General features: G+C 34.9%; 3 protein-coding genes and 1 non-coding gene across 5 annotated transcripts; 2 read left to right on the plus strand and 2 right to left on the minus strand.

Annotated features, from left to right (window-relative positions):
- The first annotated feature begins 1,927 nt into the window (after nt 1-1,927).
- On the plus strand, nt 1,928-9,613 carry LOC115724595 (disease resistance protein At4g27190). 2 transcript variants are annotated; one of them, XR_009688262.1, is made up of 7 exons: nt 1,928-4,842; nt 4,998-5,453; nt 6,192-6,665; nt 7,048-7,473; nt 8,511-9,028; nt 9,122-9,188; nt 9,275-9,613. XR_009688262.1 is itself a non-coding variant. In XM_061116991.1 (6 exons), the coding sequence occupies exons 1-6, from the start codon at nt 1,975-1,977 to the stop codon at nt 9,132-9,134; spliced, it is 4,755 nt and encodes a 1,584-aa protein (XP_060972974.1). In that variant the 5' UTR covers nt 1,928-1,974; the 3' UTR covers nt 9,135-9,613. The 2 variants fall into 2 exon arrangements, 1 of the variants encoding a protein (XP_060972974.1); XM_061116991.1 differs by having other exon boundaries at nt 9,122-9,613.
- A 10,204-nt stretch (nt 9,614-19,817) lies between these two features.
- On the minus strand, nt 19,818-20,990 carry LOC133039130 (uncharacterized). Its single transcript, XM_061117953.1, has one exon. It carries the CDS (start codon nt 20,988-20,990, stop codon nt 19,818-19,820), a length of 1,173 nt encoding a protein of 390 aa, XP_060973936.1.
- A 26-nt stretch (nt 20,991-21,016) lies between these two features.
- Nucleotides 21,017-23,194, minus strand: LOC133039131 (uncharacterized). Its single transcript, XM_061117954.1, has 2 exons — nt 22,898-23,194; nt 21,017-22,816 (listed from the first exon to the last, which is right to left on the minus strand). Exons 1-2 carry the CDS (start codon nt 23,192-23,194, stop codon nt 21,017-21,019), a joined length of 2,097 nt encoding a protein of 698 aa, XP_060973937.1.
- On the plus strand, nt 22,545-22,651 carry LOC133039554 (small nucleolar RNA R71). Its single transcript, XR_009688693.1, has one exon. It is a non-coding gene; the product is annotated as a small nucleolar RNA R71 (small nucleolar RNA).
- Nucleotides 23,195-26,708: the final 3,514 nt, after the last annotated feature.

The following is a 26,708-nucleotide window of genomic DNA, read 5'->3' on the forward strand; positions in this document are numbered from 1 at the left end:
CAAGACAAAGCAATGTATCGGAAACTTGTTGGTAGTCCAGTCTACCTTACATTGACTTGACCAAATATTTTTTATGCAATTGGAGTAGTGAGCCAGTATATGCAGCAACCAAAGAAGCCGTATTTGGAAGTAGTACGATGAATACTAAGGTATGTTCAAGATACAGTTGACTATGGTCTCCTTTATAAGAAAGGTGATAAGTGCAAGATTGTTGGATACTGCGATGCAGATTATGTTGGAGATCATGATACTTGACAATCAAATACTGGGTATGTATTCAAGCTTGGATATGGAGTAGTGTCTTGGTGTAGCAAAAGGCAACCAACAATGTCTTTATCAACCACAGAACCAGAATATAGAGCAGCAGCAATGGCAGTTCAAGAGAGTACATGGTTGATGCAACTGATGAAGGATATACACCAGTTTACAAACTATGCAGTGCTAATTCATTGTGATAATCAATCTACAATTTGTCTAGCTAAAAACCCAGTGGTTCATGCACGAACGAAGCATGTGGAGGCACACTATCATTTTCTAAGAAAAAAAGTACTTCGAGAAGAGTAAAAACTGCACCAAGTAAAAGCGAAGACCAGGTAGCAGATGTATTCACTAAAGTGTTCAACACTACAAGATTTCAAAAGATAAGAGAACAATTAAACTTGACGCAAAAAAGAAACAAGTTGGTGCTGAGGGGGTATTGAAGAATCATCACCAACTCTCTAAAAATTTCTAAAGATGCCAAGCCCATTATAATAAAAGTAATTAAAAATGGTTGAGTCTTGTGGAAACTTCAAGATTATTTTAGTAACATAATTAGGTAGAAAATTCTAGAATATTGTATAAATAGGGATCTTGGATTCTCAAGTTGTGCATCCAACAAGAAGTGTTTCAAAGTGTGTTCAAAAGAGTTAGAGTGTAAACAAAGTGTTCCAAAGTGTGAGTTATATAATTGTATTGTAAAGGTGTAGTAGTAAATAAAAGTGTGAGTGCTTGGTGTGTTGTTGTCAAGATAAAATGTTCAAGTCTATTACTTTTTCAATAATAAAATAATTACGTTTTTCACGTGTTGTTGTGTTCAACACACCTAACCTCTAACAACGACTTTTAACAGACAAAGTTAGTTAACTATATAGTCTCACTAATATCATCCTTGACCAGGTGAATAATGGTTATCGCAATTTGAGGTTTTTCCACAATGAATGTTAGAAGGACAAAAAAATTCATTTCCAAAGTTAAACAAAATGATTGATTGAAATATTTTAGAGTGGGAAAATGAAATAAGTGATGTCATTGTTGGTTTTTATAAATTATTATACAAAATTACTTAAAAGAGTGGAACATCCTAAACTACAACAATGTGGTTAGAAATACCCACCTATCATAAACAAAAGGACCTTAATGGTTATGCGAGGTGTTTAAAAATGTATTATGCAAGCATTTGCCTTTTTTTTTTGGTGTGATTAATTAAGTTTGTAAGGATTTTAATTATTACCACTGTATTATCAATATCTAGGATAATATTTTTGTGTAAAGATTCTATTATTTCCTTTTGAAGAAGGAATATCTAGAAGATTATTGATGTGGTGAAAACCAATTCACCTCATCCAAGAACACACGAAGAACACCAAATAGTGAAAATACAACTTAAGCCATCAATGATCAATATAAGCAATCACATAAAACTGAGAACAAAACTAAATGGCAAATGCAAGAAACTTAACTGAACACCTTTTTTTTTTTTTTTAACGAGGTTCGAACACCAAGCCAAAGTTATATTTTGTTGTATTCTTCACCATTTATAGTGGATTTTGCTCATAGTCATAGATTCACATGCTATGCCTTCAACTAGTATAATTCTTTGTACGTTTATATATAATTTTTTCATTTATGGTGTTTGCTGGTCTTAATCATTTGTTGTGCATAACAATTATATTTCACTTATCTATTTTTACTAACATATACATTCAGCTTAACATGCACTTTTTTATTTTTCTGATACATTTGGAAAACAAGAAGCTAAAGGAAGAAGCAAACAAGAGTACTACAATGTGTGAGTTTATTACATCACTTGGTACATCAGCTGTGTATGACCTATGCAAAAACACATTTCTTGGTTGCCTACGACATGTGAATCGATTGTGTCACTATGCAACTTACAAAAGGAATGTGAAAATACTCATTGAACAACTAGACATCTTGGAGAAACACAGAGGAGAAGTCATAGCTATGGTTGATGAAAAAGTGGATGATGAAATTCATCATAGTGTTATAGAATGGCTCAATGAAACAAAAAATGCTTTATCTGAAAATCGTGCAATGGCAAAGCATGCCAGCCAAAACTTTAGTGATTTCATGTTCCATCCACGAGTAATGATTGATGAAATTACCTTATCAAGGATAACAACTACCATAAACGAAATGATCAAACGGTACATGGAGTTTAATGGTAGGATTTCTTATCCTTCTCGTTTTTATGATAAGGATTATATTTCCTTCAAGGCAAGAAGATCAGTTTTGGAAGGAGTCATTGATGCACTAAAAAATCGTAATGTAAAGATGATTGGGCTGCATGGAATGGGTGGTATTGGCAAAACCACACTTGCGAAAGAAATAGCTCGACAAGCGAAGAAGGAGGCGAATTTATTTGATAAGGTGATCATGGGCAGTGCCATTTCTCAAACTCCCAATTATGAAAATATCCAATGTGAAATAGCAAAGGATCTTGGTGTTGAATTTGGTTATCATGAAACCAAATTAACTAAGGCAATAAAACTTCGTGAAGAGTTAAGTAAACAAGAGAAGGTTCTGATTATTCTTGATGATATTTGGCAGAAAATCGATTTGTTTGATATAGGAATACACTTCAACGATGACCAAATAGGATGTAAGATTCTATTTACTTCGAGATGTCAAGGTTTATACAGTCCTGTGCTTGAGTTTGCTCTTGATTCTTTACAAGAGGATGAATCAACAAAGTTATTTACAAAAATTGTGGACAAAACACTTGATGAAAATCCTGATTGCAGACCCCTTTTGAGTGAATTGGTTAAGGAATGTGGGGGTGTTCCAATTGTCATCAATACAGTGGCAGCTGCATTGAAAGATGCTCCTTCATCCAAATGGAGGACTTTCTTACACGAAATGAGAAACACTGCCTCAGAGAATATTGATGGTATGGACTCAAAAGTGTTTCAGTCTATAAAGATGAGTTACTATTATTTGGAAAGTGAAGAGGCCAAATCATTATTATTGCTTTGCAGTACATATTCAGAAGATGAACTCATATCTGATAATGATTTATTGATGTATGGTGTGGGGTGGCCGTTGTTAATGAATGCCAATACATTAGAAGCTGCAAGAGACAAGTTGCATACTCTAATAGATATGTTGAGAAAGAATTGTTTATTGTTGCCAAGTGATGAAAGCAATTCCAACATTTATTATCATTGGGTTAGGCTGCATGATGTAATCCGCGATGTTCTCAAACCAATTGCCTCAGAAAAGGGTTGGTTTTCAGTATCTGAGTATGCAAAACTGCCTGAAGAAAAGAACAAAGGTCTACTTGTAGAGTCATTGCTTATTGATATTAGGACTGAGTTGCCTAACATATTGCCATGCCCGAAGCTTGTTTCATTGATTGACACAACTTTTCATGAAAAGCGTCTTTCAGAATTCTTCTTCGAAGAAACAAGAAAACTAAAAGTTCTGAAGTTATATCGTGTTGATCTACGCTCACCACCTTCATCATTTTGTTGTTTATTTGAGAGTCTCCAAACTCTTTGTCTAAACAATTGTGACTTAGAAGACACAACATTTCTTGGAGGTTTCAAGAACTTGAAATGTCTAGATCTTTCAAAGTCTAAATTTGAAATATTGTCAAAACAGGTGGGACAACTAACTCTCTTGAAGTTGCTAAATTTAGACTTTTGTGAAAAGCTTAGGGTAATTGAACCTAATGTTATCTCAAGTCTGATAAATTTAGAAGAATTGTACATGAGAAATGTGTGTAAAGTATGGGAGGTTGAAAAAGTCAGAAACCAAAGAAGTAATGCTAGTCTCGCAGAGCTAAAGAATTTGCCCCGGCTGAACACATTGTATTTAGAAATCGATAATGATAATCTTTTGCCAAAAGACTTCATTACTAGCAAGATGAAGAGGTATCAAATAATGGTAGGTCCATCCTTTAATTTCATGCAAAAGGAGAACATATCACATTCAAGAGTCTTGAAGTTGGAGCTTCACAACGCCAATTTGATGAATGAAAATGGTCTTAATAAGCTTATGAAAGAATGCCAAGCATTGCAACTCAAGGGATGTGAAGATACCACCATTGACATTTGTATATCAAATGCTGATGGTTTTCCCGAATTAGAGATTTTCGACTTACATGATGCTCCTAATGTTGAATACCTTGTTAGCTCAACCTTGATGTACTGTAATCGCCCTGTCTTTCGAAACTTGGAGAATATGGTTCTCACTAAATTGGAGAAGCTGCGAAAGATATGTGATGGAGAATTGGTAGCAGATTCATTTGGTAAGTTGAAAAACGTCGCAGTAAGTGAATGTCACACACTGAAAAGTATGTTTCCAGCCTCAAATATTGTTAGACAGCTTGAAGAAATTAAAGTAGAGTATTGTGATATGATGGAGAACATTGTTTTCCATAGAAGAAAAAATGGCACCTCACAGAAGATTGAGTTTCTCAAATTACAAAAATTGTATCTGTGTGAGTTACCAAAATTAATTCAATTCTCTACAGTTCAGTGGGAGCCAGATTTCACCACTTCATCATCATTGAATTCCTTACCAAATAGCAGTGCATTGTCATTTTTTATGGAGGAGGTATGCATGAGCTTTTTTTCTTTTATCAATTAAGTGTTAGGATTTTATAGCTTCTTCATACTTGTGAAATTTTAATTTTAAACATACAGTTAGTTGAATATGCAATCATTTTTATTTTCACTTCATATGAAGTTAATTATAATTTTATTTTGCAGGTGGTAGCATTTCCTGTTTTGGAGGAATTAGATTTGAGTTCACTTGAATCTATAGAGATGATTTGGCCATATCAACTTAAAGAAGTATCTTACATGGAGAATTTAAAGAGTTTAACTATTGAAGAGTGTGAAAAGTTAAAGTATGTTTTCTCTTCTGGTGTGGCAAAAAGCTTAGTTCAACTTAGAAATCTCAAGGTAGAGTGCTGTGAGAATATGCAAGAGATTTTAGTCAAAAAAGAAGGAAGTTTGAAGGAGACCATTTTGTTTCCTAAACTAGAGTGGCTCAAACTTTATTCTCTTCCAAACCTCAAAAGTTTCAGTGTTGGACAATATTTAGCAATCGAATTTCCATCCTTAAAGATGTTGGAAATATGGGAATGTGGAGAATTGAAGACATTCCACCAAAGCTGCACCAATGAAATTAAGATACCTGAACGACCTTTGATCGATGAAGAGGTACACTTTACATTTTAAATGTTCAAAAGTTTAATATCTATATTGTAGGAAATTTAGTCCATAGGAATTAACTTTTGTAATTCCAACTTTAAAATCACACTTAAACAAACAAATGTTAAATTATACTAGAGAGATAAACACATATAAATCTAGATAATTTCTAGACACAACAACACACGAGAATTATACGGTTTCGATCCTAAGTTTAATATGAACTTGGTCATACTCCAATTTGAAAGCACTGCCACTAATCTTTATTGATAATGAAAATTAGAAATATCAATCTGAGGAGCTATAGGAAATAATCACAGTAAATCATTCATGGTGTAATCCTTCAACACTCATTAACTCACTAATTCGAGCCAATGTAATCGACAATGTTACTCAATACAATTTTTCAATCCCAGCTCTCACTCTCAATTTCTCACTCTAACATCTCTCTCTACTGTGTTGTGCCTATTCTTCTTGTTATTGTACTCTTTTATATGAGAGGAGTAGTCCTCTTTATATAGACCAAGAAACCCAAAATACTTGTTGTCATATTTAACAGTTAAGTTAGTTAATGAACAACACTAACTAACTAACCGAATCTTAGTTGGGGGTTTAAGGAATAATAACACACGTACTAAATAAAATAAAATTAATTAAATTTAAACAACTCAAATAATAACATTAAACCTTAAAAACTAGTTTTTATTCTTTCCTTTTTATAAAGTTGATTATGATTTTATTTTTCAGGTGGTAGCATTTCCTATTTTGGAGCAATTAGATTTGAGTTCACTTGTTTCCTTGGGAATGATTTGGCCAGATCAACCTCGAGAAGTATCTTACCTGCACAATTTAAAAGATATAAATATTAGCCATGGCCACAAATTAAAGTATCTTTTTTCTTCTACTGTGGCAAGAAACTTGGCTCAACTTAAAAATCTAAGGGTAGAGTATTGTAAGAATATGCAAGAGATTTTAGCCACAAAAGAAGAAGAAGAAGGAGAGGAAGGAAGTATGAATGAGACCATTTTGTTTCCTAAACTAGAGGAAGTTACACTTCTTCTTCTTTCAAATCTCAAAAGATTCAGTGGTGGAAAGCATTTGACAATCGAATGTCCATCCTTGAAGATGTTGGATATCGATAGTTGCTCGAAAATGAAGACATTCCAAAAAAGTTGCAGCAATGAAATTGAAAAACCTGATGAACCGTTGTTCAATAGAAAGGTGCAATTTTCATTTTAGTTTTAATTTGTATTTTATGCATCTCTATTTTAAATGTGTACAGTTTTGTCTCATGTGGTTCGCGTTAAGAATTTAACAGTCTATGGTTTGACAAAACATGCTATCCTAGTTCGAGAATAGTAAAAATTTGCACAAAATATGTTTTAGAAGCCTAATGGAAAAAACAATGAAGTAACAAACTATGGGCCTTCTTAAAACAAAGTTTTTTTTTTAAGTTTTATAACGATTGTGGGTTAAACTTTAAGGAAAACTAATCATCACTATGGTAAGAAATATAAGTTGAAATGATTTAATGTATTTCTCTTCTCTTTTTTTTTGTTATATTTTAGGGTATCCTTAATTTAATCTTCAATTTCTTTCGCAGATATCATTTCCTACGATGGAGAAATTTTTTTTGGAATCTCATGATTCCATAGAGATGATTTGGCCAGATCAACTCCAAGATGTATCTTACATGCATAATTTAGAAGATTTAAAGGTTGCTAAATGTGAAAAGTTAAAGTATCTTTTTTCTTCTGCTATGGCAAGAGCCTTGGTTCATCTTAAGAAGCTAAGCATAGAGAAATGTGAGAATATAGAAGAGATTTTAGTCATAAAAGAAGTTAGAGAAGAAGAAAGTCAGATTGAGGAGCTTCAGCTTGATGATCATCCACACCTCAGAAATTTTAATGTTGAACAATATTTGGCAATCGAATGCCCATCTTTAGAAATATTGGATATAAGTATATGTCCAAAACTAAAGATGTTCATCAAGACTTGCACCACAGAAATTGAAGAGCAGAGTGTAAAGGTACACATTTCCTTTTTGTTTCAATTGGTCTTCCATGCATTATATTCTAGTAGAACATGTTTTACACTGTTTTGAAAAGGTAGTCAAAGAATGTAACAAAAGATGACACTTCCAAGAAAAAAAATTGAGCCTTTTATGTTTAGTGGTGATTTTTGGTAAATTTTAGTAAAGAGAACACTGAAAATAATTTTTTGAATGCTATGATGATATGTACTACATATATGTATCTCTTTATATGGTTGAGTGATATGTTATGACAACTCAACTTTCCTATGAATCATAGGATTAAAAGTAATATGGTTTCACTTAAAAATATAAATGATTAACATTTAATACACTATTTATTTAATAATTGTGTGCAATTTGAACATGCATATAGCATTATCCATTGAAAAATGCTACACATTCCATGTTGTTTTCATCTTTGAAATAGAATTACCATAAAATATTAAAACTATAGTTCAAATAATTACTAAGACCAATCTTATAAGAGATTTGGTTATTGATTAAATACTATTTGTAGCATAATTTATCAAAAATAATCACTAAAGACTGGTGGCATAGTTGAGCTTCAATTTTAAATAATTCTTAATTTTTTCCATTTTTTAGTTCTCTATTATATTGCACACATACTTGCTATAGTTATAAATACAGTCATTCACATACCACTCTCTATGATGTTAAAGTATAATTTAAAAATGTGGAATAACTTTATATATCATTTTTTCTTTATTTTTACGGTTTGGGTTGTTCTGTTAATATTTAAGTGGATTTGAATTACGATTTAAGTTGTTCTGTTGGTTATTATGTAAATTTTTGTAAAAATATATAAAAAAAATTATTTTGAAATGTAAAAATAAAACAACCCCTTCAAAAATTTGTCAAAAACAAAGTCTGATTAAAGTTGTATATGACATTACGGTTTTATAAATTTGAATAAGCATAAATTGCATTTGAACTTTTATTATAGTAGTTTATTTGGAATATAATTCATTTTCTAGTTATTTTGATTCCCTAATTATTTTTAATAATTTTAGGTTGTGCCCCCTATTTTAGAAGAAATGAACTTGAAGTGCTTGTTCATGCCATTTAATGTGTCATTCCGAAACTTGAAAGAGATCAAAATTATCAAATGTGGTGCAATAATAAATTTAATGAATTCCAACACTGTCAAAAGTCTAGTACAACTCCAGAAAATGACCATCTCTCAATGTGACCAATTTAATCAAGTAATTGTGGACGACGAAGCAGGTGACATGGTTTTCCCCCAATTGAAGGCTTTAATGCTTCATCGTTTACCCAAACTCAAAAGTTTCAATTGTGGAAATAGTGACATTCAGTTTCCTAATTTGGAAAAAGTGATTGTGATTGAGTGCCCTTGCATGGAGAATTTCTCTGGTGGAAATGTAATCACTTCCAAGTTAGATAAAGTAATTACAAAGCTAGCAATGCTTGCAAGCATTTACAATGTGGATTCATGTAAGGGTGTAGAAGATGTTTGGAAAGGTGATATCAAAACAAGTGTAAGAATGATTTGGGAGAAATTAACACAACGGTATGCATAATTCTATGTTATCAATCATGAATTATGCCTCTTGATTTATTTATTTATTTTTTGTATTAATTTCTTGATTGATTATTGTTTCAGAACAAGCAAGTAATGAAGAGCATGCAACTTCATCTTCCAAATAATTGAGTTGGTCCAAAATAAAATGGTAAGAGTACATATTTATTAAAATATTTTGTATATTAGTTATTTATTGTTTGGGGTTGTTGACATAAGATGAAATTGTATTACCAGGGTGATCCATATTGGACATTTTACCAGAGGTTTCTATTTTATTGATCTACTCTTTTTGATTCCTGTTGAAGCATATACTCGAAAGTCAAAAGTGTGTGTGTGCAAAGCAAACGATTTCGAAAACTTGTAATTTCATTGTTATGAGGTTTGACCTTTTTCTTGCTTTGAATTACTTTGATGGGAGTTACATTTATGTAAAGATATGGTAAATAATTGGATCTTTTGATATTTGTATTATGGCAAATGCATGCCAATTATCAATGACATTTGCCTACCATGAAAATGGGAGACATCTAACATTTAGATTGTAGTAGTGTATTAATGACATTTGTTAGATAATCTATTTTTGTATAGAGGTTTTCCAACTGAGTTTTGCTTGATGGTATTTAATCTTTTTACTCGTAAAAAAGGAAATGAATCTTGTGATATTAGTTGTTACTTTATATATTATTTATTGTAGAGTTAGATGAAAGACTAATTCATCAAATTCATTGATTTAAATTTCTTTGAAATGATAGGTGAAGGGTTGTTTTAAATTAAAAAATTGCTTGTAGAAAGATGTGGAATATAGCTTACAAGAGTAAGTTTACAATAATATTATATGAGGATATTAGTGATAATATTATTTGAATTATATAAATAGTAACACTTAATCCCAACAACTAAGTTTTTAGAGGGAAACTCTCCAAATTTTAGTTTTGTTTTGCTTTTTATTATTCGGTTAAATTTTAACTGTTAAGTGCTAAGATAGATATTTTATAGGGTGACTATTTAATGGTTATATTTTTATTGTACCCATATGGTTACATTTTTTTCTAACTTGTAATAGCAGGTTACTAATAGGTAGACTTTCCTTTTTTAGATTTAATTAATTATAATTAACTATTTTCTTAAAATAATTAATTAAATAGACATTCCTTTTTTAGAATTATTTAATTATAATTAACTATTTTCTTAAAATAATTATTTAAATATTTAACAAGACCTCTTTTAGCAATTAATATTTATATTTAAATCCTTACTTGAATTATTTTAATAATTAAGCCATTTACTTATAATATTTACAATAAAATTTATTTTATTTTTTTTACAAAAATTAAACTTCTTTTGACCCAAATTAAAATTCTCTTCTTATAATAAATTTTCAAATAATTAATTATTTTTAAATGATATTTAATTATTTTGTTACAATTATATGAACTAAGTATGAGACCTCAAGCTAATCAATCGATAACAAGTGCAGCCATTTTTTTTCTAAAAAATCCTTCAACTTATTTCATTTTACTTTTTAAATATTTAAATAAAAAAATTAAATAATTAAGTGTAATAATTTAAAATTAAGATTACAAGCATAATAAAATTTAAATTATGAAATTACATGTGTATAATTTTAAATTATAAAAAGTTTTTCTATAAAATTTTAAATAATTTAAGTATAAAAAAATAAATTGCTAAAAGATCCTTATATAGTAATAAATTGCAAAAAATTAATTAATAATTATAATTAATTTAATTTTAAAATATAATTAATCTTAATTAAAGTTTTATAAGGAAATAAATGATTATGTTACTTTCAGGTTACAAGTTATTTATTATTTATTTTTATTTAATTTCCAAATTAATCACAACCATTTAATAGTAATCTAATGGCTTAAAAAAAATGTAACCATGATGGTTACAATAAAAATGTAACCATTGAAACCTCTTCCTATTTTATATTATACAATTTTACATATATGATGTTTGTATTAGTTCACAAGATTTTAATTATTTAAATATTATAAAAATTATTTAAAAAGAAGTAAAAAATATTTTAAAAAATAAAATTAATAAATTTATTTAATTTTTCTTTTTTCTTTTTTTTTCTTTTGCTCAGACACCGTCTATTTCTCTTCTCTTCTCTCTCTCTCTCTCTCTCTCTCTCTCTCTCTCTCTCTCTCTCTCTCTCTCTCTCTCTTTCTATATTCAGCCGCACGACACTAAGGTACATTTCCAAATCTAGGAAAATTAACTTCAGTAGAACAATCTAATACCTATTAGTTTTAGAGAGAGAGAATTTCTTTAGGGAAATTTGACAATATATGCTTAAAAATAGCATATATTGTTTTAATATACTAGGTAAACAAAAATAAAAAAAAATACTCTCCAATTAACTTTAATCCCAACATTACCCTCCCCATTTCAAACTTCCACTCTCCCTCTAACTCTCACTTTTCTCTCTCTCTCTCTCTCTCTCTCTCTCTCTCTCTCTCTCTCTCTCTCTGTCTCTCTCTCTCTCTCTTTCTCGTTCTCACGCAACCCAGACACCCCACTCACCCCACTCACCGGACCACCTCACGGACCACCCCCTCACTCACCGGACCACCCACGACACCCCACCACGCGATACTCACGGACCACCCCCTCACCACCCGACCCCAGACGTCCAGAGCAAATCGCGAAACCAATCTCAGATGACATCGCGAACTCTTCGAAGAAGAAATCGTGAAACCCCAGACGACCAGCAGAGGACATCGCGACCAGCAGAGACGAGATCGAGAAACCCCAATTCGCGACACCCCCAAATGAAACCCAGATCCAAAACAATAAAAAAAAGGTATTTTTCTAAACTTTTTTGTTGTTTCATTACTTTTTAATTGTTTGTGCTTCATTGTAAAGTAATGTAGTTAGTTTATGTTCAATTTGTTTGATTTCGTTTGAATTTCATTGTTTTGGTATATTTTCTGGTTTTTTTGCAAAATTTGCGACGTATCGCGACTATGTTCACGACATAACGCGACATCGTCTAGAAAAGTTGGGGATTTTATGATAACCGTATTTTTCACGACGTGTTGGCGATATACTAGCGACATAATTCGCGATATTGCATTTAGTACGTAGGTGTCATGATTTTTATCGACTTGTATGTGTGTTTGGCGACATGTTTGCGATCATATGCGACATGATTAGCGATATATAACAATTGTACATAGGACTAGTTTTTCATCCTCCTTTTTGTGTTTAGCGATGAATTAGCGATATATTAGCGACATATTTGGCGATATGATCAACAATAACTTAGGATTATGTTTCACGATGTATAGCGACATACTGCGACATGTTTCACGACATACTTCTAACAAATTTGTTGATAATTTTGCAGATGGCTCCTGAACTTAAACTTCCAATTTCCTCGCATTTCACGGGACGTCTTACCTATCGGGGTACAGATAGGTTCAGATATATCAAGGCCAAGTTTACTGAGATGGATTTGGTTGACACAGTAAAGGCTAGTCCTTTCGGACACTTTCGGGAAGCTGGAGAGTTGACTTTCTCTGGCGCGTTGGTCCACAGCCTCCTTTTACGAAAAATGAAAGTGGACACAGAAAATGAGGATGAGGTTTGGTTTCATGTAGGGAGAAATGACATGAGATTCAGACGGATAGAGTTTGGACTCATTACTGGCTTACCTATGGGTAGTGCCCCTACAGACGAGGAAATACACGCCAAGTCCAACGACCATCTAGTTCGGACTTATTTTGAAGGGAAGAGTTCTGTTCAGTTGGACTCCCTTATGCTCCAACTTGAGAGGTGCGAAGATAAAGATGATGCCTACAAGCTTGGACTGGTCGCTTTCATTGAAGGTGTATTAGTATCAAAGGAGGGCAATGTCCAAGTTTGGCCTGAGATGTTGAAGTTTGTTAACGATCTCAAATTCTTCTTTAAGTATCCGTGGGGCGAGCACGCTTTTCGTAAGCTCATGGAGACATTAGGAAAGAATATGCAACATTACAAGGATAATGTTGACAAGAAGAAGGGTAAGAAGATTGCTCAGGAGGCAAAGTACACTGTTAGTGGCTATGTACCTGCCTTTCAGTATTGGGCATACGAAGCAATTGAGAAGTTGGGGAAGAAGTATATATGCCCACTGCAACGGGACCAAGTTCCCCAGAATGTTGAGCTGGAAAACACCGGAGGGCCAGCGGAAACAAGATGTCAAGGCAACCGACATTGCACTGTTGTTCAACAGTCGGGTATATTTCTTTACTGTTCTGTATTTTTTTTTCTTAAAGAGATATGGTTGAATTTATTGAAAATGAACATTCGCGACATTGTTCGCGATATGTTAGCAACATTCGATAACATGTCGCCCGGTGTCGCGACATGTCGCGAAAATTTCCCAGATTGCTTTGTGCATGACAAACATGTGTACAATTGTGTAATTCAATTTTTACATTTATTATCCCACCTTCCCAACTACTAGTTTTGTCTATAAAAGCAATTTTCTATCTCATAAGTTACATATTTTCTTCACTTTTACCCCTACAAGATAATTCTCATAAGTTAGGTTGTTTTAATGGTAAACAGGTGAAGCCTGGATCTCTATGCAAATATTGCAAGGCTCATCGACATGGCAAAGAATTTTAATTGTTGTAACTTATGTAATTTGTAGCTGTCGCTACATGTCGCTAATGTAATCGTTAAACGTCGCAAGATATCGACTTTTCACTAAATGAATAAAAGTTCCATTAATGTCGCAAAATGTCGCAAAAGTAATCGTGAAACGTCGTGATTTTTAAATTTTTTTCCAGAATTAATAAAAGTTCTTCCTATATCTCACCATGTCGCTAGTGTAATCGTGGAAAGTCGCAATTTTTAAATTTTTCCAGAATTAATAAAAGTTCTTCCTATATCGCAACATGTCGCTAGTGTAGTCGTGGAAACTCGCAATTTTTTAATTTTTCCAAAATTAATAAAAGTTCTTCCTATATCGCGACATGTCGCTAGTGTAGTCGTGGAAAGTCGCAATTTTACGACTTTGTCCAGAATAAATTAAATTTTCAAACATATCGTGAAAATGTCGCTACATATCGCAAAGTGTCGTGAAATACACAATTATATACAAAAATCTGAGATACCTCGTAAAACAACCACATACACAGAAAATAATGTCGAAAAAATGTCGATAAAACATAGTCATACATAAAAAACTACAAGTAACATGTCATAAACCATAATAATAATAATGCATGCAATTTAAAAACGAAAATGATGCTCAAACCCTGGCCTTGCAAGTAGCTTTGTTGTGTCCCAATGCGCCACAATTTGAACATTTGCGTGGTTCCTTGACTTTTTGACCGTTCGATGGAAATCGGTTAGTCCGTAGTCTTCCTGCATTGCTCTTTCTTGGACGACCTAGAGGTTTCTTCTCCACTGGTACACCGATTCTCATGTTTTGCATGTGTTCTGGAAGCACCCATTCATCCTCCTCGCCCACAAGATTAATTGTTGCATCGTAAGTATTCTTCCACGTCTCCTTTGTGTAATAGGGGGATGACAGAGTGTAGAGACTGACATTCTGAGTAAGCGCTGCGGCACATGCATGGGGACAAGGAATTTTCAACAATTGGAACATGCCGCAAGTGCATGTTCTCTCAACTAAGTTCACATCTCCGCCTTTTTCAAAGTCAGAACCGTCAGCACCTATTCTAACATTAAACAATTGAGCACCGTTACGTAGGACACTTCTACGTCTACCATCCTCGTGTTGCTTTATCAAATCTTCCTTAAAATGAGTTGCCAAAGGGGTAACACACTTACTTGCCTTTTCGAGACGGTTAGCAAACCAATTTTGTAGTGTGAACCTTATGAACTCAACTAGAGTAGTTATTGGATATGCCCGGAATTCTTCAGTCACGTTGTTAAGGCTTTCTGCAGTGTTGTTTGTCATGATGTTGTACCTGTCTCCTAGACAATAAGGACGAGCCCATTTTTCTAATCCTATATTGTCAACATAAGCAGCGATGGGAGGATCCATCTGTCGAAGCACCTGCAAATGTCTATCACATTCCCTCTTCGACCATGCGTAAGCGGCCAGCCATATTTGCGTGTTACATACATCAGTCTTGAACTTGTGGGTGACATTCATAGAAATATGTTTGTAGCATGCACAGTGGCATGCTTCGGGGAAAATAACCTCGACAGCATGTTCAATGCTTTGATGCCTATTCGATACAAACACTAAGTTTTCAACCTCCCCAATCGCTTCCTTTAACTTCTGCAAGAAATAATTCCAAGAGTCATGATTCTCGCTGTCAACAATTGCAAAGGCAATCGGAAACAGTTGGTTATTTGCATCGTACGCTACAACAACTAGCATTATGCCCCCAAACCTTGTCTTCAAGAACGTGCCGTCGATACTAATCACAGGACGACAAAACTTAAATCCCCTCCTACAAGCAGCCAGTGACCAGAAACAGTACTTGAACCTGTTATCCTCTGTGATAATGTCTGTAATAGTACCTGGATTCTTCGTTCCGGACGTAAAAGTAACCGTGTAATCGACTATAAGCTGCTACTGGCGTACCCCTCGAATACATAAGTGCCTTCTCTCAGCACCTCCAAGCCTTCTCATAGCTCATCTTGATCCCATACTCCTGAAACATATCCCTTTGTATGTCTTTAGCTTTGTACTTAGTTCCATCTGATTTGAACTTGTTCTTAATGAGGTGGCCAACAACCCACGGTGCTGCTTGACGGTTATCAACATGTCTAGAATCCAGGCTACATGTGTGTTCGTTGTGGAATACAGTAACCTCAAACATGTCACAACGTGCCCTCTTCCTCCCCCTCACTCTCCATTTGCAATCTGAACCCCTGCAAGTTGCATAAAAAACATCGGTCCCAGACTTCTTCACCATGAACTCAAAATTCATTTTCAATGCAAACCTTCCAACCACATTTTTCAATTCAGACTTATTTGTATACAGCTTGCCAACATATATTTCCCCTGAATGTGTACCAGTAAGAGAAGTTGTATAAACATTATTTTCCTCTATGTCTTCCCTTGTCCACACAATAGGTTTGAATTTTGTACAAACTTCAAAATCAGATGGTACAGTACTACGAGGAGGACACAGGCGGGCACTGCGGTGCACAGTGTTTCGTGATTTTCACTCCGAGGGGTTCTTCTTTCTTGGTCTTTCCTTTGCTCCCTTGGATGTGGTGGAGATGGTGGAGGTAGTTCTAACCTTAAAGAAGGTACCTCTATAGGTTCATGAACTTCCAACTCAGCATCACCATCCTCGTTCAAATCTACTATAGGATCATTTTTGTAAAATGCACCATCAAACTCATTGAACTGGTCAAATCCATTGTCAACCCTATTATCCTCATCTATATTAGTAGGGGCCTGCTCATTCATCCCTACGGCTGCATCTGTTTCTGGGACAAAACTCCCAACAACACTTCTTGGGAGGACAGTTGGCGGAGTAGGCCCCAAAAGCGCATGCCTTTTAACCTTAGTCACAAACAGTGGCAGCAAGTTCTCCACACTCATTTTTGCCTTCATTCTTAAGAACAATCTTACTTGACTATCTTTCACTAAAACTTCTGGCGGTATCATATTGCCTTTCATGTACATATAACACACCTCTATTTTCAGTTCATACACAATAGGGTCTATATCCAACTCTTCATACAAAATATCATTCATCTTTTCTAAAGTAGTGTCAACCTCAAACATTAACATCTTACTTTTTGGATTATTGAATATCAAGTTGAAACCTTCAACTGCCCAATCCCCATCATATAGTACAACTACAAACACATTTGAATCTGCAAACCAAAATGACCACAAATTATAAAAAAACCAATATGTCGCAAGATATCCCGAACCTATCGCTACTTATCGCGAACCAATTACAAAAAAAAGTATGTCGACAAACGTCGCGAACGTGTCGAGAAAAATAAAAATATCCACAATATAACACAATAATTCTATGTGTCGCGACATGTCGATACATGTCGTTAAATGTCATCCCTAACCTCTTGTCAGCTCTTAATCGCTAAATGTCGCTAACCATGTCGAAAAATATCGCTAAAATTGCAAAAAAACTAGTAAACACGCAGACTTGCTGCATTTCGTGTTTCATTGACAAAGGGTGTCAAAAGGGTACATAAAAACCACGGATATGTGTAGATCTATTACTTTCAACATAAATACATCTAAATCAAACAATAATTACTAAAGAAATTACATACCCATTATTGTTTAAAGGAATGACTTTCTTAGAGCTTTGGTTGGGTTTCAAGTTTCCATTGAGTAAGGCGGCCGAACACTAGCTCCGGTGGTGGCAATGTGTGTATTCTAGAGAGAGAGAGAGAGAGAGAGAGAGAGAGAGAGAGAGAGAGAGAGAGAGAGAGAGAGAGAGAGAGAGAGAGAAATCCGAGAGATAGAGAGAGAGAGAGAGAGAGAGAGAGAGAGAGAGAGAGAGAGAGAGAGAGAGAGAGAGAGAGAGAGAGAGAGAGAGAGAGAGAGAGAGAAAGTGTTATGAATTTTTGTTTTTTATTTTTTATTTGTTTAGGGGTAAAATTGTAAGGGAAAAATGGTTTAAGTATATTTTGCATGATGCAAAATATGCTAGCATATTTTTAGTGTACCATTTATTTTTAAGCATATGTTGTCAAATTTCCCTTTCTTTATTGATTAAAGTTGATTTAAACAGAGTACAATGACAAGGTATTTATAGAACCAATGGCAGGATTGTTTTGAATAACAAACTGTAACAGAAAAAAGCTAACTTTCTATCTAAATATAGTTAACTAAACTAAACTAAGGTTTGATAGGATCTCTCAAGATGCATTGTAGAAGTTTGTTACATGCATCTTGGAAACTAGTTAATGAAAATGAGTGGGGAAAGGTAGTTTTGTAAAGATGTTTGCAATTTTAGATTTGGAGGAGACATGGTTCATTTTTATTGTGCCATTTTGATCTTCTCTCGAATATGATGATAGTCTATCTCCACATGCTTGGTGCGTTCATAGTAGACTGGATTTTTGGAGATGTGTATTGTTGTATTATTGTCACAGAACAGAGTACAGGGTAGCTTGGTGTGAATGCCAAAGTTATGAAGGATGGAGTGACGCCATGTTAACTCACAGACATCGTTGGTCATTGATCTGTACTCCGCTTCAATTGAGGAGCGTGATACAATTGGCTACTTTTTGGACTTCCATGAGATGAGAGACTTGCCAAGGAATACACAATAACTTGAAATGGAGCGCCTGGTGTCTAAGCAGGCACCCCAGTCTACATCTGCAAAGGCTTGTAGGTGGAGATGTTATGGTGTGGAGGCATAGAAGAAGATTCCTTGTCCAGGAGAGCTTTTTAAGTACTGTAGAATTCTTGTAGCTGCCGAAGATGAGGTTCCCTTGGATTTTGTAGATATTGCCTTAGTTTGTTGATAGAGAATGAGATGTCTGGTCTTGTGATTGTGAGGTAGATGAGTTTCCCAATCAAAGTCCTATATTATGTGGGATTGGTAAGAAGTTTGCATGTTTCATTGTTGAGTTTGTTGTTGGGCTCCATAGGAGTGGAGACTGGTTTGATGCCTACACAACCAGTTTCTTTTAGTAAATGAAGTGTGAATGGTCTCTGTGAAACAAAGATTCCTTTACTACATCTGGAAATTTCAAGACCTAAAAAGAAATGTAAGGGGCCAAGGTCATTGAGTTTGAAGTGAGAATCAAGAGTATAGGTGAAATGTTGTAGTTCATCAAGACTATTGGTGGCAACTACTATGTCATCTACATAGATTAATAAGGCAAGGAAGATGCCTGATTTTGTTATGATGAATAAACTATGATCATTTTTTGATTGTTTGAAATTATATTGTAACAAGATATTGTTGAGTTTGGCATACCATTGTTTGGAAGCCTGTTTGAGGCCATATAGACTCTTTTGTAGTTTTCATACTGCATTTTAGGAATGTTTCCTTTTGGGGTGTACCCTTGGGGTAATTTCATGTATACATCTTCATGCAGTTCACCATGAAGGAAGGAATTATCGATATCCATGTGATGGAGATGCTAATTTTTGATTAAAGCAAGTGCAAATAATAGTTTTAGGGTGTTGAATTTGGCCATAGGGGCATAAGTTTCAAAGTAATCTATTCCTTGTTGTTGTGTGTAGCCTTTGGCTACAAGTCGAGCTTTGTATCATTCAACAGAGCCATTAGCTTCTAATGCTGATGACATGTTGTCCTAGAGGTAGAGGAACTACAATCCAGGTATCATTAGCTTCTAATGCATCAATTTCAGTATCCATGGCTTGGTTCCAGACTTTATCTTTACAAGCTTAAGTATATTATGTGCTAATGGACTATATTGTTATGTAGTATGTACGCTTTGTTGTGTTACAATTAAATTTTGACAAATTAGTACGGTATAGTCATAATCGGGTATTTTAGCTCAAATCGAGTTTTAGTCCAATATATTGAATGTATGAGATTATGATAATGATATGGGATATATGTGTATAATTGGAATTGTATGTGAGTGGAATGACTTTTATGCCCTTGTATGCTTATTATGTTGATTTTTAGTCCCTAGGGGCAAAATGGTCATTTGATCAAAATTTAATAAAATGAGATATGTTTGTATTTCTAAAAATTAAAAATCAAAATATCATTTTTCTGATTTGAACAAACCCCCACCGAACCCCTCTCCCTCCTTACAAAATTTTGAAATCTTGATCTTGGAGGAAGAAATTGAAGTTAACTTGTTAGATTTTTGGTGTTTGAGCTTGAGGAAGCATTTGAGGTAGTGAATTGTTCATTATTACTTTTTCCAAGTTAGCCAAACACGTACCAAAAGATTCCCCAAAAACTGAAAAATCATCCATGAAGATCTTAAGAATACTCTCCGCCATATCTGAAAAAATTGCCATCATACACTGTTGGAAGGTAGCGGGAGCGTTGCATAGCCCAAATGGCATCCTCCTAAAGGCAAAAGTGCCATATGGACAAGTGAAGGTTGTTTTCTCTTGGTCCTCCGGCGCTATAGAAATTTGATTGTAGCCCGAATAGCCGTCAAGAAAGCAATAGAACTCTTTACCCGCCAAACGATCCAACATTTGATCAATAAATGGCAGTAAGAAATGATCCTTCCTAGTGGCATTATTTAGCTTCCGGTAGTCCATACACACCCTCCAACCAGTCACGGTTCTAGTAGGAATCAATTCATTGTTCTTGTTAGCCACCACCGTGATTCCTCCTTTCTTTGGCACACATTGAACATGACTAACCCATGAACTATCTGAAATTGGGTATACAATACCATAGTCTAGCCACTTTATCACTTCTTTTCGCACTACTTCCTTCATCACAGGATTCAACCTTCGTTGATACTCAATGGAGTTACTACAGCCAGTTTCTAGGAGTATCTTGTGCGTGCAAATCGTTGGACTAATTCCTTTTATGTCTGCCATAGTCCACCCAATTGCTCTTTTATGTTTCTTCAACACTTCTAGCAACAAACCTTCAGTTTCAGCTTCCAACCATGCTGAAATAATTATTGGCAGCGTTTCATTCTCCCCCAAATAGGCATATTTTAGGTGACTTGGCAAGGGCTTTAGCTCTAGTTTAGGTGGTTCTTGGATAGAAGGTTTTGGAGGCTTGAAATTGCTTTCCTTCAGCTCTAAAGATTCAAAAGCTCTCTTGAATTTAGGGAAATGCTGCATTGGCTCAACCCAAGCAACTTGGGTTTCTTCATCTTCACTCAAGGCTTCAAGATCTTCAAGAGAACTTATCACCCTTTCATCCTTCCACACTTCCTTGTGAAAATTTTCAGCCACAATAGAATCAATCACACTCACACGCGAACATTCTTCAATTTCATCCGGGAATCTCATAGCATTGAACACATTGAAAGTGACTTTTTGATCATTCACCCTCATAGTGAGTTCCCCATTTTGTACATCAATCAAAGTTCTTCCGGTTGCGAGGAATGGCCTTCCCAAAATAATAGGGACTTCTCTATCGGCCTCATAGTCAAGGATAATGAATCCGCCAAAAAAATAAACTTATCCACTTGCACCAACACATCTTCAATCTTCCCTTCCGGATGCGCCATGGAACGATCCGCTAATTGCAAAGTGACGGTGGTTGGCCTTGCTTCTCCAATTCCCAACTTCCTAAAAATGGACACAGGCATGAGATTAATGCTAGCTCCCAAGTCACAAAGAGCTCTTCCAACCTCTCGACCCCCAATAGAAATTGGAATTGTAAAGCTGCCCGGATCTTTCAATTTGGGCGGGATTTTACTTTTCAACATAGCACTACAGCCCTCCGTCAAAGCAACCGTTTCAAACTCGCCAAGCCTCCTTTTCTTTGTCAAAATATCCTTCAAAAACTTCACATAAGTTGGCATTTGCTCCAAAGGTTCCACTAATGGTATATTGATGTGGAGCTGCTTTAGAACATCAAGGAATCTCCAGAATTGACCATCATCTTGTTGCTTCTTGAACCGTTGAGGAAATGGTGGCGGTGGCTTTTGCAAAGACTTTTCTGCAGCAGAATGCTGACTGGATGCTGTAACTGCTCGGGGAATTTCAGCAGCTGAAATTGCTAGTTTTTTCTTCATTTCCCCCTCTTTTTGGATTGAAGAGGGCTCTTTACTGCCTGTTGCAGCCACATTTGACTCAATTTTTCCACTTCTCAAGGTTACCGCTTTGCAATGTTCTTTGCCATCTCTTCTTGGGTTTTCGGTGTCACTAGGCAAAGTGCCTTGTGGTCTATTCTTCAAATCATTGGCCAATTGCCCCAATTGAACTTCAAGATTCCGAAGAGATGCTGTCTGGCTTTGAATTACAGCGTCATTCTTGGCCATATAATCTCTCATTAAACTCTCCAAAGAACTAGTTTGAGAGCCTTGAGGTTGGTGTGATTGTTGAGGTCTTGGTTGTTGAGAAAAACCTGGTGGAAATGATTGCTTTCTTTGTGCTTGTTGTGCTCCACTTGAACTTGCCCCTTGACCTCCCCATGAAAAGTTCGGATGATGCTTCCATGCCGGATTGTAGGAGTTTGAGTATGGATTGTTGTTGCGGTTGAAGTTTTGATTACCCACATAGCAAACCGAAGCTAGATTTGAAGGGCAATTTTCAAAAGTATGCCCATCACCACAATACACACAAGAAATTTCTGCCCTTTGAATGGCAGCGGCTGGTTGTACACTTCCTCCCATATTCATATTCTTCAAAATGTTGGTCATTGAGGCCATTTGAGCGGTTAGAGCGGTCAAAGCATCTACCTCAAGAACACCCGCTACCTTTCGACTTGTGGGAGCTCTATTAGTTGACCATTGATAGTTGTTGCTAGCTATCCTTTCCAAAATCTCAAAAGCTTCATTGTAAGACTTGGAAAGGATAGCTCCATTAGCCGAAGCGTCCAACACCATCCTAGATGCCGCATTGAGACCATTGTAAAATATCTCAAGTTGGATACAATGAGGAATACCATGGTGTGGGCACTTCCTCAACAACTCTTTGAATCTTTCCCATGCATCACTAGTAGTCTCGTCTTCCAATTGTTGAAATGACATGATCTCGCTTCGAAACTTTGCATTTCTTGTTGGAGGAAAGTACTTTCTCAAGAATTTTTCAGCCAAGTCATTCCAATTAGTCACCGAATCGGGAGGAAGAGTATTAAGCCATGCTCTAGCTCGATCCCTCAAGGAAAATGGGAACAACTTCAATCTTAAAGCCTCTTCACTTACTCCTTGTAGCTTGAAAGAATCACTCACCTCCAAAAATGAGCGAATATGGAGGTGAGGATCTTCCGTTGGCGACCCACCAAATTGACCAACCGTTTGGAGCATTTGAAACATGACAGGCTTGAGCTCAAAGTGAGGTGCTTGGATTTCGGGTCTCACAATACCCGGATTTAGCTCATTGAACATAGGGGCTGCATACTCTCTTATTGCTCGGGCTCTATCATCGGCCAAAGCAATAGGGTTAGCTTCATTATTAGCACCCCCAACTTCAAACCCATCGGCCATATTGCAGCATTTTTTAGCCTTTTGTTCCTTCCTTCTTTGTCTGAAAGTGCGTTCAATTTCGGGGTCAATAGGAGCAAGTTCAAGGTCTTCTTCTTGCTCGTTCATACACTAGTTTACACCTGAAAAAGAAAAATTCAGCGCACCAAATAGGATTAGAACCTCAAACTAGAAAATAAATTGCAAAATAGCTGATAATACACAGTTTTTAGTTTCAATCCCCGGCAACGGCGCCAAAAACTTGTTGTGAAAATTATATACGCAAGTATACGCAGTCAAACAAGTAATAAAGTGATAAGTAAGATCGTCTCCACAGGGATTGCAAACAAAGTTTAATGTAAAATCAACTAATTAAAATTTAAAGTAAGAGGAAATAATATGCAAATGGTTGAGTAAAGATTCAAAATTAAAAATGACATGAATTAAACTTGCTAGAATTAAACTACTGCTGCTAGAAAAAATTTGGCTGCAAGATAAAAAAATGTAATATGGCAAAAATGGCTTGAATAGCTAATTCCTTCTAGTCAGGTTTTTTTTCCCAGGTGTTACAGCATCGGTTCAACATTACTCTAGCATTCTGCACAGAGATAACGAAAAATTCCTCTAGGCTTGTGAGAATTTTCCAACACTCACAACTTTAATTCTACCATTTAGCTCAATATATTCCTATATCAAACCAGCAAGCAGAACACTATTCAAACATTAATTTGGTAAGTTATGCAAGGTAAATGAAATATTCCTATTCCACTTACAAAGAAAAGCCTAAATCTAGGTTTTCACTTGCTTCATTCAAGTTGAACTACTAGATCTAGCCCTTCCGGTACAAGATCTAGCTTAGCAAATTGTTATTCATGGCCAAGAAACAACAATCAATTAAAATGAAACTCACTTGAATGAACAAAGGCAAAACAAATGCTAAAGTAAGCTTAAAAATTAATCATACCCAACTTAGAAGTTCATAGCCATTCAAGCCTCAAAAGTTTAGCTCATATTCAAGTAAGAAAATAAAATCCAAGCTGAAAAATACTCATCCATGGCTGCTGCCCAAGTTTACAATCTCACAAAGTTTTTGATACTATGTACAAACAATAATAAAAGAGAGTAAAGAAAGAAAACTAATGAGAAAGGGTAAAGAAAAGTCAAACACTAAGGCTTGGTCCCCTCTTCTTTCTTCTTTGTTGTACTTCCTGCTGTAAATTAAAGCTCCTCACCAGAAAAATGGCAGCTGCTCACGTACTGTACATTCAAGATGATAATGGTGTACTTGGTTTTCTCTTCTTTTAGATGTTGGGTTTTTAGGGTACCAACTTCATACCCCAAAATAGAAGCCCAAACTTTTCCACTTTGGCCCACTAGGGTTAGTACCTTTTCTTCCACATCAGCTAGCTGGTGTAATTTGAGTGATTGGACCGAATTTGCTGAGGTGGATAAGTGAAACTCGTGTTTCCACGTCACTGCCAGGATGCTGAATTCGTTTCAGCATTGCTTCAGCAATCTGCCCCAATTTCAGCTTGTGTTCCTTTTCTTCCTTGCTTCCTTTTCTTTTTCCTATCAATTTAATTCTTCCTTTTTCAACAACAAACAAGCACAATTAATTGAAAAAATACACCCAACAATATCAATATTTACAAGACTTAAAAGTTAGATTACTAAATAGAAAATAACACTAAAACTAACTAAAATTAAGCAAATAAACACATTTTCACTACTCTTCTCACAATACTTTTAGTTTAAAAGCATAAAAATAACTCTATACCATAGAGTTATCATAATCTTATCTATGATTATTGATTTTTCATGATTTGGTTTTTAGGGTGCTCTTAACATGAATTTATGTTGATAAATTCATGAATGATAGGCTTGAATTTTTGTGTCATTTGAGATTGGCAAAACCAAGATTTTTAGGTCAATTTGTTTTGCTGAGAAGTGTTTGAACTTTGAGCATGTTTTTAAGCTTACGTTTGTGCTTAGTTATCTAAGCTTTGATTATGTGAATTAAAAGATAATTGAACTTGATTGTTTATGTGCTTTAAGCATGTTGTAATTTTTTTTTGAATGGTGTTTGATATACTCTGATTTAGCTTGAAAACCAATTGCACGACTTATGTGAAGTTTGGTTTAAATTTGTACATTGAAGTTTGGCGAAATTTGGGATTTTTGGGTTTTCAGACCCACTTGTCGCGACCAGACTTATGGTGGTCGCGGTGAGGCCTTGCCCAAAAATAGGGGATAACTCCTGCCTGAATCTTGTAACTAGTTAGGCACGTTACAATATTTTCTGTTGCTGTGCACGCCTTTTTTAATCAAAGAGTTTATTGAAAAACGCGAATAATTTAAACTTTTAAAATAAGACAAAACTAGGTTGGGCTCGGTGAATAAAATCAAGAGAAACCCTATTAAGGCCTTATATATGTAAAGTAAACGAGTGAGCGTAGCACATGGTGTCTATGCTATATAGGCATTAGATGCAGAGGCATCATTATAAATGAGATAGTGTAATACACTAGTGCAGTGGCACGTTTAACTACGTAGGGGTGTATTGTATGTTATATGTATCTAATCTTCTCGTGTTCTATTTATTTTATAATTTTACTGGGTCTTGACTCACAGGTGCTCTATTGTTCAGGAAAAGGTAAAGCAGTGTCGAGTCAACCATGAGCTCGAGGGTTTTGAAGATGAATTGTATATGTTCAAGCCAAGCTAGACCGAGAGGGTTGGGTCCAAAGGGGGATTGTATAGAAATCCTATTTTGCCGCTTAGGTCGACTTGTATGTGAATGACTTGTAATATTTTAGAAAATATTTTTATGCGATCTCGAATATGTATTTATATTATTTTGATTTTAAGTTAAAGATAAATTTTATTATTACAAGTTATTTTATTTAATTAAGTTATTTTGCTTTACTCAATTGGCTTATTGATCCTGATTAACGGGGATTAGCATAATGTAAGGCATGTGATGTTCCTTTAATCATGACGTCACAACAATATATAATAAAATTACAATTTTACTCTTTTTGGTTAAAATTATGAAAATACCATTAACACACAAATAGAGTCTTAAATTCAAATATTCTAAAATAATATCACATAATTGATTATATTATAATATAATTCTACATTAATTTTTAATTAAATTAATTAGGGTTGCTAATCTATTTTTAAATTTTAGGATATTACAATAATAATAAAGGTTACAAATTAAATTGTGGTTTTAATTAGGGCATAACCCCTAATTAACAAATACGGATTTCCTTCATGGAGACTTAGAAGAAAGAATTCTAATGCAGCAACCTAAATGGTTTTAAGTGAAAGGAAAAGAAGGTCAAGTGTGCTTGTTGAAGAGGTCTTTGTATGGCCTAAAGCAGTCCTCACCGCAGTGGTACAAAAGATTTGATGAGTTTGTCAACAAGAAAGGTTTCAAAAGAAGTGCATATGACAGTTGTGTCTATCTAAGAAATTCAAAGGTCGTGGTGTACCTACTATTGTATGTTGATGATATGCTAATAGCTAGCAAAGACCTTAGAGAAATTGCAAAAGTAAAAAAACTGTTAGATAGAGAGTTTCAAATGAAAGATCTAAGATCTTCCCAGAGAGTCCTAGCTAGGAATTGAAATCATGA

The sequence above is a fragment of the Cannabis sativa genome, chromosome 6 (genome assembly GCF_029168945.1).
Source record: "Cannabis sativa cultivar Pink pepper isolate KNU-18-1 chromosome 6, ASM2916894v1, whole genome shotgun sequence".
Classification (NCBI taxonomy): domain Eukaryota; kingdom Viridiplantae; phylum Streptophyta; class Magnoliopsida; order Rosales; family Cannabaceae; genus Cannabis; species Cannabis sativa.

Bases quoted from the DNA above. Each gene is read 5' to 3' on its own strand.
- LOC115724595 (XM_061116991.1), top strand. From the start codon at position 1,975: ATGCACTTTTTTATTTTTCTGATACATTTGGAAAACAAGAAGCTAAAG. The intron at 6,666-7,047 runs GTGCAATTTTCA...TTTCTTTCGCAG, and splicing joins AACCGTTGTTCAATAGAAAG to ATATCATTTCCTACGATGGA. The intron at 7,474-8,510 runs GTACACATTTCC...TAATAATTTTAG, and splicing joins TTGAAGAGCAGAGTGTAAAG to GTTGTGCCCCCTATTTTAGA.
- LOC133039131 (XM_061117954.1), bottom strand. From the start codon at position 23,194: ATGAACGAGCAAGAAGAAGACCTTGAACTTGCTCCTATTGACCCCGAA. The intron at 22,817-22,897 runs GTTGGTCAATTT...GATTCTTTCAAG, and splicing joins TGTTTCAAATGCTCCAAACG to CTACAAGGAGTAAGTGAAGA.
- LOC133039130 (XM_061117953.1), bottom strand. From the start codon at position 20,990: ATGAGGGTGAATGATCAAAAAGTCACTTTCAATGTGTTCAATGCTATG.